The 16,335-nt window shown below is 41.4% G+C and overlaps 2 protein-coding genes across 6 annotated transcripts in view; both read right to left on the reverse strand.

Moving 5' to 3' along the window:
• FAM149A (family with sequence similarity 149 member A) overlaps nt 1–10,529 on the reverse strand; it is a 34,767-nt gene extending 24,238 nt beyond the window's left edge. Inside the window, exon 1 of one of the 2 annotated variants that reach the window (XM_083755665.1) lies at nt 9,655–10,528. In XM_083755665.1, the coding sequence (XP_083611791.1) occupies nt 9,655–10,088 (434 nt within the window). In that variant the 5' untranslated portion in view covers nt 10,089–10,528. Of the gene's footprint in view, nt 1–9,654 lie in introns of both variants that reach the window. The other variant, XM_083755666.1, reaches the window with a different exon arrangement.
• Nucleotides 10,530–13,949: 3,420 nt separating this feature from the next.
• Nucleotides 13,950–16,335, reverse strand: part of TLR3 (toll like receptor 3) — a 113,715-nt gene continuing 111,329 nt past the window's right edge. For all 4 annotated transcript variants that reach the window (XM_083755576.1, XM_083755577.1, XM_083755575.1 and 1 more), the window contains one exon: nt 13,950–15,678. In XM_083755576.1, the coding sequence (XP_083611702.1) occupies nt 15,450–15,678 (229 nt within the window). In that variant the 3' untranslated portion in view covers nt 13,950–15,449. The remainder of the gene's footprint in view (nt 15,679–16,335) is intronic.

The raw sequence follows: 16,335 nt of genomic DNA on the forward strand, positions 1-16,335 counted from the left end.
ATAATTAGTGCATTCATGTACAGTATTCCCTAACCATAGTCTAAAAATGTTAATGTACATACATACCCTATTTTGAACGTACAGTGGTACCTCTGGTTATGTACTTAATTCGTTCCAGAGGTCCGTTCTTAATCTGAAACTGTTCTTAACCTGAAGCACCACTTTAGCTAAAGGGGCCTCCCACTGCTGCCACACGATTTCTGTTCTCATCCTGAAGCAAAGTTCTTAATCCGAGGTACTATTTCTGGGTTAGCAGAATCTGTAACCTGAAGCGTATGTAACCTGAAGCATATGTAACCCGAAGTACCACTGTATTATCACAAATCCACAGAAATGTTGTGGACAACCTGAATGAAATTTAGCCCACAATTTAGGAACCTCTGCACTAGGGCAACAGCTATTTGATGCACTTTAAATGCACAGTCCTCAAGTTCTGTTATGCTCTTGAATCCCTCCCACGACATACTGACAGTCTGGAGGCACCATATGCAGTGTTTGCTTGCAACTGACGGAATTATATACCAGTACTATTTTGACAAATGTGGAAGATCACAATGGGAAACTGAGGCACCTTATTCTAGGCTACTCTAAGGGCAGATGATAGCATTATCAAAAAGAGAGTTCTAGATGTGTAAAAGAATGCTACCTCTGCAGGGGCCCAACTATGGTAGTTGGTGATGTGCGGGGCATGTGAATATACTCAAAACTTTTCCTCTGACTTTTATTTGCCACATGAAAGGAAAAACACATCTACATTTTTGATTGGCAAAATGGCACAGTGGAGAAAAGATTAAATACTTCACCCCTCTGCTGCTACACCAAAGAAACTCGCAGTCTTACCATCACCACCACCCGCCACTGCATTTACCGGTAAATTTATTCATTTTTGAAAGGAGCTATAATCCGTGCACTGCTCTGGTTTCACCAGAAGCGGCTTAGTCATGCTGGCCACATGATCCAGAAAAACTGTCTGTGACAAACGTCGGCTGCCTCGGCCGGTAAAGCGAAAATGAGCACCGCAACCCCAGTCGTTTGTGACTGGACTTAACTGCCAGGGGTCCTTTACCTTTTTATAATCACAGCACTTCAACATCATGCATTGTTTACCCCATTCCATTAGTTTCACGATAGAACAAATGTTAGCAGCACATCCAAGTGGTACTATCACCCCTGAAGAATTAGGTCCAATCTTACGTCTTTTATTAGAATGAAATAGAGAATGTTACTTGATGCCCCAAAGCTAGAAACAATTAAAAAAAAAATTTAAACTTTTACTTGGCTTGCCTGGTGGTGCTTAAGCCCATTTCATGAGGAGTGATGCTGGTATATTTTCTATTTCTTCTGCATTTCTTCTGCAGAGGACAGTTTAACTCTACTGCAGAGTTTGTTCAGCCTACTTGTGTCCATGTGTTGCATCCTTGTGCCATTCCTTCCCTCCAGCCCTGCAATCCAGGAGGTATTCCATTACTGTTTCCCAGTACATCTGAACCAAGAAATGGAATGTTACCAAGTTTGTAACAAGCCACGAACAAAGTTCAGACTGGTTTAAGATCTTGGCTTGCTCCAAGCAAAGTATGCAGGTTGAGCTACAAAAGGGAAACTACAGTTAAACTATACTTAAACTAAACTATAAATGCCTGACATATGCACATCCAAACCATGCCATCATGCCTTGAAAATACGTTTTGTTTTCGGCAGTCATGATGAGTTTACGCATCACCACTAGATGGCGCCATTAATTAGATTGTTTATACTATAGTAATTCTAGTTTTCTTCCCTTGTCCTGTCTAATTGAAATGAGCATACATTGTCTCTTATTTGTTAGCTTTTAATATATTATGGACAATTTAGACATTCAAGCAATCTGTCGAATAAGAAACCTATAGAGAGGTTTCCTGTCACATTACTTTCTTGTCTCTCTTCCTAGGGTAATATCTCTTCCCACTCCCACCCCCCGTATGCAGTCATGCAATTACACCTTTATATTACACAATTCCAGATGCCTTTGTACTTAAACAAAACCAACCAACACATACTATATACAAATTCTTAATTCATTCTATAGATTTTAATCCAGTTACGCTACTACAATCAAATTCAAGTTCATCAGATAAATATCATGCATTTAAAAAAATTAATCATAAGCCACTAAATCAAATCCAGAATTCATAAAGAATATAAATATTCATTAATTATGTAGATAGATTCCTTCAGGTCAAAACAAGTCATTCAAGTATTTGTGGCATTGATGTTTTAATTTTTACTTCCAACATGTTGCTTCAATCAGTTCTATGACTAGGTTCATCTAACTCATTACTCATGCAAATAAATCAGTCATTAAAAAATATTTTTAAGTTCTTGTAGCTACTTCCCCAATTAAAATAAAACCCCAGCAGTAGAATCAAGTACTCAAGCATCCAAATTCATCTATCTCAACCTTTTATTAATTAGCACATCCATCAGAACTTGTGTGCAATCCAACCCCTCGTCACTGACTTAATGGAGTAGAAGGACCAGCATACCATTCTAGGTGGTGGTGGGAAGCCTTCTTCCCATTTACTCCATATCTTCTGTTGCTGCCTTCAGAGTTCCTCAGCATTTGTTGTTGTTGTTTAGTCATTTAGTCGTGTCCGACTCTTTGTGACCCCAAGGACCTCCCGCAGTGGAAGTTTGGAGTTTGGTCAAACTCATGTTAGTAGCTTTGAGAACACTGTTAAATCATCTTGTCCTGTCGTCCCCTTCTTCTTGTGCCCTCAATCTTTCCCAACATCAGGGCATTAATTAGCAGCAAAGCAGAAGCTTGTGTGTTACTCACATCTGTTCCCCATCCCCCCCTCAGCTGAGATGCTAAATTATGCTACTGCAATGTGGATGGGTTCAAAGCATTACCCCAAGATAATCATAGTTCTCCCAAAGCCACCATTTTGGATTCCAACAAAAATCAAACATACACTTTCTCTGTCTTTCCAGCTTGCAGTTCTTCCAGCTTTTGGCTCACATAACAGGCCTTGTCCTCCATCTGAGTTGATGGAGGGGTAGCCTCACCCAGATCCACTTCCTTTGTTCCTCCCTAATGGCCCATCACTCAGGTGATCACCTCAACAGGAAGCTAGCCTGGCTTATATTTTGACACTTGCAGGTTCCAAGGGTTAGCAAGGTCTCTACATACATCCCGCACCTCAAACTCATAACAAAGGTTAATTATGATTAGCTATACAGCAGCATATGTATTAAGAAAGAATAGTGTCAATGGGGGAAAATGACTGCAATGTATTTTGGATATAAATAATTTATAAGTCAAGAAAAATGCAATCAGCTTAATTAACTGTCACAAAAAGGAGACTAATTAGTGTCTTGGTAGAGGTGTTTTATTTCTTTGGGATCAGATAGGAAGCATTTACTATAACAAGATCAAGTGTCCCTGAAACAGAAGGGATGGAAGGTTGAATAAAAATCTTGGAAATGGTCCATGTGCCTCTAAGAATGGTAAGAATACAATCTTATAACAAGGCACAAGCTGCAGATAGCAATAATCTCTCCATCATATTACTGGTTATATTATATAAGACCTGGTAAACATCGGTCCCTCCATTATGTGAAGTAAGGTAGGCTGGAATTAGAAGCAGGATCCTTCTGCTATAGTGCCATTTGAATAAAATCTACCTGATGTAACTGGTTAAAAATGTACCACCCTCACTTTTTCTTCATTATTTTAAAATTGCATTTGAGAGTTCTATTTTCTTGATGTGATATTGTCTTCTCCCCAAACATGACTTTTTAGCTATGTGATTCAAAGCAATGCCCTCTTAAGCACTTGTAAATTTTGGTCAGAGTAACAAGTTTTATACACTTGGCTTGGCTACTGAAAATATTTATCATGATCTTGTTTTTATGAAATATGTGCTTTCCCTTGGAAGAAGTTTATTGGAAATGTGTTAGTAAGGATGTCTTTCTAAAACTGTTTATTTATACTCCAACTATGTCACTTTACATCTAATGTAGAGATGTAGGGATTCTGGAGCTACTTTAAGAGAAAAGGCAAGGAGGAAGTTATTACCAGCAATTCTAAAGAGTATCTACCATACTGTTAATCCATACTGGAATGTTGACACTGCTGTTATGTTTTATTTTATTAATGCCAGAAATCAGGCCAGAAAAAAGACAGAAAAATTACTGGGATACAATGAGTTGGCATCAATATCATCTGGATGCTCTGTGAAACCTGAATGAACAAATTTTGTCTATTCCAGGCTAATTGCCTAACATAAAAGCAGCTGATATGATGCTCATCCCCATAAGAACCTTGAAGTACAATTAAAGTGGTTGCTAGACATGAGACTTCAACAGAGGAGTCTGATGCATCTGCTACTCACTCTTGTAATAATGCAGATATAATGAAAGGCCTTGCTGAGTTTTCTCAAGTGGATTTATTATTCAGTTTCCAATGAATTCCAAGCTGCCCTTGCAAAATAGCACAAGTACATCTCACCACCACTTCCTCCTCCTCTATAATCATTAATAAAAGAAGAATACATTTTAAATCTTCTTGCTGCTGTCAAGAGGATGTGGTTTTTGCCTATATTTTGGAAGCAATATTTTGGAATATTGTGTTGTTTTTGTTTCTGAACAAAAGGTTTCATTCAGTGCTAGCCCCCCTCAGAGTAGAAATAATAGTAGAAATAATAGTAGAAATAATAATAATAATAATAATAATAATAATAATAATAATAATAATAATATAAATTATACCCTGCCCATCTAGATGTATTGATGTTAATGGACATGCATAACATAGGTTTCAATATACTCTGAATATAACTTAGTTGAATTACAACCTAGTGCTTATTACTAAGCTATGCTTGAGTCTTAGCGACCAGACTCCAGAAATGCATCAGTGAGTTGCCCTTTCCTCTCTCTGGCAACTACCCTTGGCCTTGACCAGCAAAAAGATTCTGAGTTCTTTGTGGCCTTGGGATGTAGGAGAGATGTTTGCCATGTCGTCTTCAACAGCCAGGGGAAGAACGGAATTACCCCTCCTCCCTCTTATCTGAAATTCACAGAGAACTTGGGGAAGGGTGTTTTTCTGTTATCACTGGGTCTTTTTGGAAGACAGAATCTTACCTCGCTGACATCTGCAAAAGCTCAGCATAAGGAGAGAAATCACATACCTTTCAGGAGGACTGGGTCGATGGCAACCACAAACAAGGGCTGGCAATGAATAAACCATGCCAAAATCTGTGAATCCCTGTTAGCAACCAAATCAACAAGGCAGAGCTGTTTTGTTCATTACCAGGGAGCATTTACAATTGAAAGCAGAAAAGCTGTGCAAAACATGTCTGTTGAATAGAGGAACGAAACCTCAGGAGTAACATTACCGGAAAAAATGCATGCCCACAAGCACATTGTAATCACATCAGCTATTCCCATGATGCTCACAACATTTGCTTGCAACTGACTTTCACTCATCAAAACCAAACTTGCTGCATGTCTAGTGGTCTTTGTTTTAATTTTTTTTACTTTATATTCCACTTTCCTATAAACACCTAATACTGAATACAGTACTCCATAACTTTTGTCAGCAGTGTTTCCCGTGCTTTTTTACAAGGCTTTCCATGCATATGACGAAACTGTGAATTTGTTCACCAATAAGGTCATCCATATTGGAAACTTGTACATATTGGATAGCAGCAGTCTGTGATCAACCTATAAATCTGGCGAACATGAAGTTATATTTTCCCCTGCATCAGGCACCTGCATCTAATGGCCTAGTTCACAAGTGCATGCAGATCCCTTGATGATGGCTGACTGTCTGAACTGGCTCCACTCTGAAACACTAAATCTGAGGTGACACAAGATGGAAATTTTACCTATGGCATTTGACCTGTGTAGGGTCATTTATACATACAAGTCATCACTTGATGCTTTGAGATTTCAGATGATGCATGTGCAAGCATGAACTGGCCCAATGCCTCCAATAGCTATTTATAATTAATTCACATAATGGCTTTTGCACATATTTTCAAACTAGGTTAACTACTTCTGCATCTTGAACTAACCTACAGTGAGTGGGCAAGCAAATTGGTTCATGTGCCAAGATCACCTGCATACATTAACATCAGCAATTAGAATTTTGCATTTGGCCAATGACACACCAGGAATCAATCTGGGCATATGGCAAACACATTTCCACAAGTAACTGAAAAAAATTGAATTCAAATGAAACTAACTGGCAATATACTCTCAAAACTTTCATGTGAATTTATGGTTAATTACAATATATCTTAAATTTGAATTGAAGTGCCTATTGACAAGCTACATTATTTTTTTCAGCTTCAGTAAATTGCAAGAGGCCTTTCCAGTTCTTTTCTTAACCAGAAAACGCAAACCCTGCATGTGGACTTCTCATCGGCGACTCTTGGCTGTGATAAGGCCTGGGTGCTGACCAGATGGACATTTGGCCTGATCCAGCCATGCTTCTCTTATGTTCTCATGAGTCAATGCATTCCACACATGGCTGAATAACAATTGAAATAAATAGCATATTCTGGAGTCTAGGTAAACTTGAATTGGAACTCAGGGTAAGGAGGCTGCAATGATCAATATTTTATTAGCGTGTTTCTTCTAAAAGCTTAAGTGGAAATGTCTAATTAAAAAAATGCTAATGTGAAGGTATAGCCTTTCCTCTTCTAAGAGGCATATCTTATTCCCTCTTATGTATCTTTTTCTTTTCTAAAAGGCAGACAATGCAGGTTCACCACATACCTTCCTAATATGAATAAAATATTTGGTTTGCTATTAAACATATGCAAAGAAACTCAGCATCAAGAGAAGCATGTCTGGAAATGTTAAATACACCTTAGCAAACGTCTGGTAAAACATGTATAGTTGTCATCAGGAGACCCAACTTTTAATGTTAATTAGTGTTGTAGCTGTTAACACTTGGTGGATATATTTATAGATTATATAAATCTGCAAAGATATATTTCCAGGGCTCCGAGTGGAGGGCATTTGCCGTACGGCATGGTTGAGGCTCATCTGGAGAGCCCATCGTACTCCTGCATGGCCAGGGGATGGGATGGCTACCTGACACCCCCTCTCTGGCCACAATGGACCTTTCAGGTATGGGCAGGCAGCACCCACAATGCCAATTGGGAGTAAGGGCATGAGAGCTGTGCTCAGCCTGCCCCTGGCCTATTTAAGAGTGCGGCCAAGTGCAGGCTGCCCTCTTGGTTGACTGTCGAAGGATTTTCTTATTCATCCACCCACCCAGTCTGTTAGGGGCCCGCCCAGTGGAGGAGTGGGTGAGTTGCATATGGACCTTGCTATGGTTTACTCAGATGCCTTATTTGCAGCCAGGGAGAAATTTTCTCCTGCAAGCAAACTGGCTGGCTTGCAGGTTTTCACCTACCTCATAGCAACTGTCACAACTTTAAAGGATAAATAGCCTGTTAGAGGGGTCCTGGAGGGGCGGCTGTCTGGGAATCTGCAGGGAGACCAATGGGCCAATGCCCCTCTCCCAATGGTGGCCTATGCAGGTTTGTGACACCTAATCCATGTTGGGGGTGACTCCTCATGGGGCTCCTAAGCTGCCTGATGCTGGATACATGCCCAATGCCTTAGCCAAACCTACTATTTCCCATAATCAATAAAGTTGCGGCCTAATTGAACCCAATATCAGTCTCCTGTGTCCATACATTTAAGCCTCCTTTGCACCAGCCACTAGGGCTGGGTGATATCTGGTTTTCAGCATCGTGATGTATATCAACAGCTAAACATAGTGATATACTGATATATCACAAGGTCTGAAATAAGGATAGAGCTATGTAGCAGCATTGGCTGGCTTCACAGTTTCCCCTGCATTGTGATTTTTACTGGTGCCTGCTCTTGTGATTCATTGCCCGTTGCAGGAGGCAGGGGAGAGCTGAGCCGGCAGAGTTAACAGGGGCTGCAGGAATTGAGAGGAGCACTGGCTGGCTTCATGATTTTTCCCACACTGTGATTTTTGCATAGCACACACAAACATATCATAATTTGTGATATATCTCCAGGTCAACAAAACTGAAACCAATATCATGATATGGACTTCAAATCTTTTTTTGACTATATATCAATATATTGCCCAGCCCTATCAGCCACAGTCATCATGCACCTTTGGTGACAATGGGTGCCTCCAAATTCATATGAGGAACATAATACCGCAATAACCATCTTGTTAGATCAGAGCAAAGGGCCCACCTAGACACACCTTCTGTTTCTGACACTGGCCTGTCATAGGCTCCTATGAAGCTCTGTAATGGAAGGCAACAAGTTTCTCCCATTTGCTCCATGACATGTCAATCAGAAGTCACAGTGCCTCGGGAGAGTGATAGCTCTATGGAGATTGGTCCTGAAACACAAACGCGAGGGTATGCAGGCACTACCTCTAGAACAATTTCTCAAGCAATGTTTTAAAGTCTCTAATGTATCACTTTTGAAGCTATTGATGCAACAATACAAAAGGGAAGCAGGTCATTCTTTAATTTATGAAAAGGTCCGTTGACTGGCTTTTTTAATCTGTTGAAAATTGACATTAGTAACTGTGGGCATTTCCAGATATGAAATTAAAAGTACTTTTGAGCTTCACTGCCTTTATCTATATACACGTGAGAATGCTAATAACATTAGAAAGAAAGTGGATAAGAACTCTTTTTATTCTGAATTTATAGCGTAGCCAATAACTTTTGAAATGTTTTTACATGCGCAGTTAGCACTCATATGTTGGTCACAGCACACAGAATTTCTCTCCCACATTAAAAGCTTTCATACAGGACACAGGGCAGGAGAGACTGAAAATTGTTTTGTATCATATTGCTTCACAGTATGTTGTAGAGCACCTTTAGAGCTATGACTGGCAGGTAGGGTCTATATTTATGTGTAAATGGAAGAAGCTTAAATGCACTGAACATATATAAAAGGAATTCAAAACTCCAAACCAGGAACATACAAAGCACATTTTTTTACAACTCTATCAATTGCACGTTTACTTGGAAGTAAGCCCCACTGAGTTAAATAGGCCTTACTCCCAAGTAAGTGAACATAGAATGGTATCCATGGGAACTGTGTAGGAAAATATCCTGCAAGTTGGGAACTAGAGTATGAGGTTTATTCAAGATGAACTGGACCACCAGAAAAAATGAGATCTTGCATTTGCAATCTTAGAAATAACTTAAAACCTTTCTCCAGTTAACAAAGCTAGCAAATCCATCACCACCCCCAAAATACAAAGCTGTCTCTCTCAAAATAAAAAGGTCTATACAGCCTCATATACACAGAAAAGCATTTTGCAAAGTGCGCCCGCCCGCCCCCTTGTAACCTGTGATATTAATATTAATACCATTAACCAATTTTATTATGATTATTAATTCACGACGTGGCATATACAGTACTGTATTCTCTTCCCAAACGATGAAGAAGTTACCACCGTCTGTACCTGATCAGAAACGCAGGGAAGCGGAGTTAGTGTCTCCTCGCCCCTTAAAGAGAAAATGTATCCATTGGGAAGGCAACCAGTTGGCCAAGTAGCTACATCCACCCGGAGATTATGTTACCGAGGGTAAAAGGGTCTGCATTTCCCAGGGCGCCCCACCTCGCGGGGTCCCCACGACTCCCACTTGCCTGGGCTCCGCTGCCTCTTCTGGGGGGTCGGCGTCGGGCGCGCCCTCCTCGCCGATGTCGGGCAGAGTGACGAAGAGCAGCTGCTTGCCCGCGGGCGCTGCCCAAGCCCCGGGCTCCCTCGGCAGGGACGCCGCCGCCGCCGAGCGCGGAGAGCTGTTGCCTCCGGGGGACTTCGCCGCCGCCGCCCCGCCGGGAGCGCTTCGACTGGCTGCCGCTATGCTAGACGAGCCCCCTGCGGGTTGCAAGGCGGCGGGGCGAGCGGGCAGAGACACCAGCGGAGGCGGAGGAAGGGGCAGCAGCGCCTTGGGCTGAGGCGCGCTGCTGGAAGGGGAGGCGACGGAGGCGGCGGTTGGCGAGTAAGGCGGAGAGGAAGAGGAAGAGGGCTTGAAGAGTTTGGCAAACACGGTGCCCAAGTCGAGCACCGCCACCTTCATGGTGCCGCCTCCGCCCGGCCCGAGGAGCTTCTCAGCGTCTCCGCGGCAAGAGCGCCGCCGCCGCTTCCCTCAGGGACTCGGGGAGCGAAGGAGCGCCTTCTTTCACTCAGCCGCACGCTCGAGCGACGAGGCACGAGACTCCGCCGTCAGAAGGCGGGAGAGTCTCCTGGTCTTGCGGCTGCCTGGGGCCTGCCTCGCTCACTAGTGCCGCCGACGGAGGGCGGGAGCGCCCGTTGCTAAGCTAAACAAAAAAAGCGAGCGAGGCGCCGGCAATTGGGCACTTAGGAGTAGCAGCAGCTGCTTCTGCAGCCGCGCGCGCCCTGGCAGAGCTCGAGGCGTCGGGAAGGAGGCGAGCAGGGAAGGGGCGTGCGCACGTCGGCGCCACAGCTCTGCCCAAACAGAAACCTGCAGGCTTGGGCGGGAAGCCCTGTGGTCCCGCTCTTCATTGTTTCTTTGGAGGTACTACTTCCCATATATTTTAAAGTATATTCCACATAGTTTCAGCCCGGTGCTGTATAGACATTTCCTTATTAGTATGTAAAGCTTGGTAAAAGGCCTAAGTCTCACAAGAAGCAAGTGACGAGGGTCAACTGTTTCTCCCTTCGGACTGCAGGTGAAGGGCTGGGATGTCTGAATATGTTCTTCCCCTTTACAACAAATAACTCCCTGCCTCTAGAAAGCCATATGCCTCAGCAAAGGATCCCAACCAAGTCTTCTCATTCATTAGCAGACTTGTAAGGAATGTGCTTGGAGAAATATTGTAAGAATGTGAGACCTCATCCTGAGGCCGTACAGTGGAGTCTGCCTGTTTACAGTGGTACCTCGGGTTACATACGCTTCAGGTTACATACGCTTCAGGTTACAGACTCCGCTAACCCAGAAATAGTGCTTCAGGTTAAGAACTTTGCTTCAGGATGAGAACAGAAATGGGGCTCCGGCGACGCGGCAGCAGCAGGAGGCCCCATTAGCTAAAGTGGTGCTTCAGGTTAAGAACAGTTTCAGGTTAAGTACGGACCTCCGGAACAAATTAAGTACTTAAGCTGAGCTACCACTGTAGCTTAAATCTGCTTAAATCCACTGCTTAAATCTGTGAGATGTTCCCATTCTAAGTGTGCCACGAGGTTCCAACCCTTCAAATATATTTTATCGGATGAATTTGGCAAGAGTAGGGTTGAAAGTCTGTCGTTTCGGGATTGGGTGTGAGTTTTCAGGAAGCCCACTTTTTTTGCTTCAGCTTCCTTCCCTGGGTACATGGATCTGTAGCAAACTTTGTTGACCCATCATGTGTAAAGAAGCCACAGGAGTTGTTTACACATTAAAAAATAATATTCTTACTGAATATCCATGAAGAAAAAAAATCTTTTATGTAAGTTGCATATTATTTAGTATATCAGTGAATAATTGTGTATGATGTGAAACCAACAACCTAGATTAAAACACATCCGGCTGTATTTAAGTGCCATAGGAATAGAAAACTGCTAAGCATTTCGCTCAGAAGTAAATCTGAGTTCAGCAGAATTCATTTCCCTAAGAAATGTGTTTAATAGCACAGTTCTGTGCATTTTTACTCAGAAGTACGGCCCACTGTATTTAAAGGTAAGACAGTGGTTTAAGAGTGGACCAGTGGGCAATTTCTGTTAGACCACATAATACCAACTGGTTGCCTGGATTATTGAAAAGGATGCTGAACAAGTTAGACTTTGGTCTGATTCAGGTGGTGCTTACATTCTTAAATTATAATTTACCGGAATACTCAGCAGATTAGTTACACCTTAATTCTGAATAGAACCAGATCATGTATTTTTGGTTTATAAACTTAAAACACATAATTGGATTTTGGTTTTTAAAAAGAGTAAAATACGCAAGAATGATCAGCTGAGTATTGTTAAGAACTGCATAATGCATTTATAGCACGTCTTGACAACTAAACTGTGACACAAAAAATGTGATTACCATTATCTAACAAGCTTTATTTTTCAAGAAAACTATTTCTTGTGCTGTGAAGAGAGCAAAGCAAACTCAAATTTCCAGAAAAGCTTTTTCTTTCTTTTTTAATAGCAGGAATCTGGTCTTAGAAAAAAACCGCCTTAGAGAAACATATTACGGAAACAAGATTTGACTGATCTGTATAATCAGTTTATTGTGCAATAAAGATTCAGTGGGCCCAGGGCAAAGTTAGATGTGACATTTGTGCTATTACCAATTAACATGCAAGATTTGTTTCTTTGTAAATCACCACTAGGAGATGGGGATAGACAACTAGAGACACAAATACCTCCCATTCTGGCATCTAGTGGTACTGATCTCTGTAAATGTGAGAGAGCATCCCATTTCTGGCTTTCAATATTAAAGCTGCATAGGAGTGTACCTAGGGGTTGGTTAGGTTCGCCCCTGCTAAGGGCATAGTCCCAGAGGAATGCAAAAACCACATGTCTCTGCTGTGGCTCGGAGTCTGCCCACCTGCTCTCTGGGCCACTCCTCCATTGCTGTGGCTGCCTCAACAGAGCAGTGCAAGGGACATACAGCTCCTTGCCAGAGAATGGCGGAAGGGAGCCTAGGTATGCCACTGAATGTGCAAATAGTGAACTGATAGTGTGAATTACAGTTCACTTCTAAGTATGTTTCCTAAGAAATAAGTCCCACAGTATTCAGTGGACATACTTCAAAGTATGCACACCCAGGACTGCAGCATTGGCCATCATACATGCGTACAGTATGTTTGCAATGTGGCATGTGAAAACTCCACACAGTTGATCACAAATACGCTGCAAATTTGTGGTTGATATAGCCCACCGTTTCTGTCTTTCCTTCCCCCAGTCTAAAGATATTGTTGCCTTTAGTAGCCATAGCCATTAGCTGTGTGCCTCTGTGCAACCAAATGCAGATATTGTCTGCGCTGCAGCTGGCTGAGCATTCAGATGCTATCTTTCTTCCTACTGCTGATTTTGATGGAAGGTGTATTTCATTCATTGTGGCATTCTGAAATCCCTAACTGGCTGGCAGCATCTCCAAGCAGTTTGCACAATAATTCACACATCCATAATGAATGTTTGGGAGTGTAGTTGTAAGAAATTTACCATAGTATCAATATTTAAAACTAACTGCCTGAAACAAAAATAAGCCAGTTAGCCCTTCTACATGACAGCGTCCAGGTTTTTGACACATTTCTTTAAAGTTCAAAAACCCAGGAACCGTATAAATACAATACTCTATTTATCAGGCTAAACTAGCCAAATGTTTATGAAAACATTTTTCACTGCATTAGTTCAGTGTGTTCACAATTCATGGATACATTTGCTTTTGTTTTCTAACTAATAGAACTATTTTATTGCAATTTATACTCAGTGTGCAAGTTCAACCATACTGGCCAGCTGGAATTTAAAAAAAAATGCACCCCAACCATAGGAAATATTGGAAACAGTTACTTTTGACATGGTCAAGGCCTTGGGGTGCCCAGCAGATTCTCCCTGCTCAGTGGATCTCTATGTTTTAACACATATTGCTCATAAAGCTCCTCTAAGTTTCCCAAAACAGCTTTGTTATGTGGCATCAGAGAGGCATCTTTTCAAGTACTTCACTTGGGTGCCTAAAACTGGTGACATGGTTCTCTTGAGTACATGCTGTTTGTTTTATTCTACCAGAGGAATTTAGATCTTTATGAGCTCCTCTTTAAATAGGAGAAAGTATAATCTACCTGGAAAGAAACCCGGCATTACCACCTTGAAGCCTCCTCAGCTTTCATGGCTTAAACTAGACAAGAGAACTTGTCACTTCAAGTGAAAAGAGGATCAGAAAGATGAGATGAGCGCATCACAATGGCGATAATCCAATTACTGTAATTAAGGAATCGTCACATACCAGTTCATCTGCAAACAGGATCCTTTATTTTCAACTTTAGAACTTCTGAAAGCGTCCCTTCAGACACAATTTTTATATATACAAAAACTATTATTGTTTCTTTAAAATTTGCCCTTTCCCCTAAATTTCATAACAATTTAATTACCAAAACTGCATATTTTTAAAAATCAAGTTTATTCAAATAGAATATTTACAACCTGTCACTATGTACCAAAGCTGGGGGAGTTTATTCAAGTAAGTATAAAACATTATATATTTTTAATATATGTGCATGTAGTTACTGTATGGTTTGAAATATGTATCTTCTTAATCAGGTCATAAACAGGTCTTGTTGATTAGCATATATTTAACACTGAATCTGAACAGAAAGGAGAAAAATATAGTGAAAATATATAGACTTGACGCTGTCCTAATGAGTGTCCATAGATGCTCCCAAAACTGTGGCATCTAATACCGAAAGAAATATACAAAATATATTGAAATGAATATACAAAAATGAGTTTCTTTAGTAACAAAATAAGAGACCCTGTGTGGTAATGCCTGTTTCCCCCCAAATTTGTTTACACTGGATTTACTAAGGGACCATAGTGATAAAGTAATTGAACTTATTTCTTTCTTTTTGGTTGCCCTATTTTGTATGTGCCAAAGCCAAAGAGATTGAGAAGGAATTCCCTTAGTCCTACACACACAGAGACACTTTGATAACCTGTACAGTCATAAATCTCTCCTCTGTTGAGTGAGCTGATCACTCACACCTTTTGTCTATTCCAGGTGATTTGCTAGATGAAGCATGAATCAAAAAGTAGAGTAGGTACTCATGCCTATTTCCCAGAGAATATAAGCAGTAAACAACTAAGTTTCACACAGAGTAGACCCACTGAAACCAATGAACATGAGGTTGGATCCATTAATTTCAGCTCTATTCTGAGTAAAATAGGGAGGGGAAGGGATGAGAAGAAATGAGGTGAGTCAGCACTGAAAACTCAGAATGAAAAACTACATAACATTTTTTTAAACAAACTTTTTTTTCAACAATACAGATCCATTATTATAAACCTGTTAAGTCTATATGCCTATTAACTATCACAAGGGACAGCCAATCCACCATATATTATTTAACTGTCATACCATTATCTACCCTAGGCATCAAGCCTTATCTACATTTTCTGCCTCCAAGCCCTGTATTTTCCAGCAAGAGGTATCAAGACTGCCTGCTGTAGAACAACTTTTCTCCTGTGGGAAGAAGACACAGCAGAGGGCGTTAAACAGAGCTCTCATCTGGCTGGGTAAATGATTTTCCCTTTCAAGTCTCTGTCCCCTCCTATGGGGTGGTGAGGGGGGATGTTGAGGCTACTATCTCTATCCTCTAGAACACTTTGGAAAGTTCTACATTCATTAGGTAACAATTTATATTTTTCCTGCATTCATATTATATATTTTGGGTAGCATTTTGACTGCTAATTCAAGCATACAAAATAATTTACTGTAATCCTTTTAAAAATGTCATAGTACCCTGCTACTAGTTTTAAGTGCCAATTTTAACTGCTGGTAAAATGCACCATGACGGTCTTTCTGTACTGGCCACTCCAAGATGCAGCGAGATTTGAACATCGCTCTTCGTAAGCAGAGTGCGTTTTTCAATTTGTAATCAGGAATGTCATGCCGAAAAACTAGAATGATGGAATCCCGACTCTGTTCAATGGCTTGCTGTATGGCATGATATACTTTGAACCTGGACAGAAGACAAAGGGGATGAGAGCTAATTTGGGACATGACAATATTTCACTTACAAATGTATGCAATTGTTCATTTTCTCTTACGATGTAGTGACTCTGAGTCAATGGCAAAATGCTAACAAAAACAATCAATGTTCACAGACTAGGGCATGGGTAGGCAAACTAAGGCCCCGGGGCCGGACCTGGCCCAATCGGCTTCTAAATCCAGCCCGCGGACGGTCCTGGAATCAGCATGTTTTTACAGGAGTAGAATGTGCCCTTTTATTTAAAATGCATCTGTGGGTTATTTGTGGGGCATAGGAATCCGTTCATTCCCCCCCCCCTCTAAAATATAGTCCAGCCCCCCACAAGGTCTGAGGGGCAGTGGACTGGCCCCCTGCTGAAAACGTTTGCTGACCCCTGGAATAGGGTATTCAGGTGGTCTTGTTTTTAGCTGAGGGTTTGATTATAATTGCACTCTACCTATGGTGCCCATGGTTCTACCCCATTGCAACACTGTGAGGTAGAGGTTAGGCTGAGAGGCAGTGATCATTTTTTCAATGAAAACTGTTTCCAGAAGTGTTGAGATTCTGCCATGAACCACATGCAAGCAATTATGAAAGAGAAGTCAAGGACAGCTTGGGAACAACCTGCAACTGCTTTGAAGCCACATT

The sequence above is a fragment of the Podarcis gaigeae genome (genome assembly GCF_964106915.1).
Source record: "Podarcis gaigeae genome assembly, chromosome: 9".
In the NCBI taxonomy this organism is placed as follows: Eukaryota; Metazoa; Chordata; class Lepidosauria; order Squamata; family Lacertidae; genus Podarcis; species Podarcis gaigeae.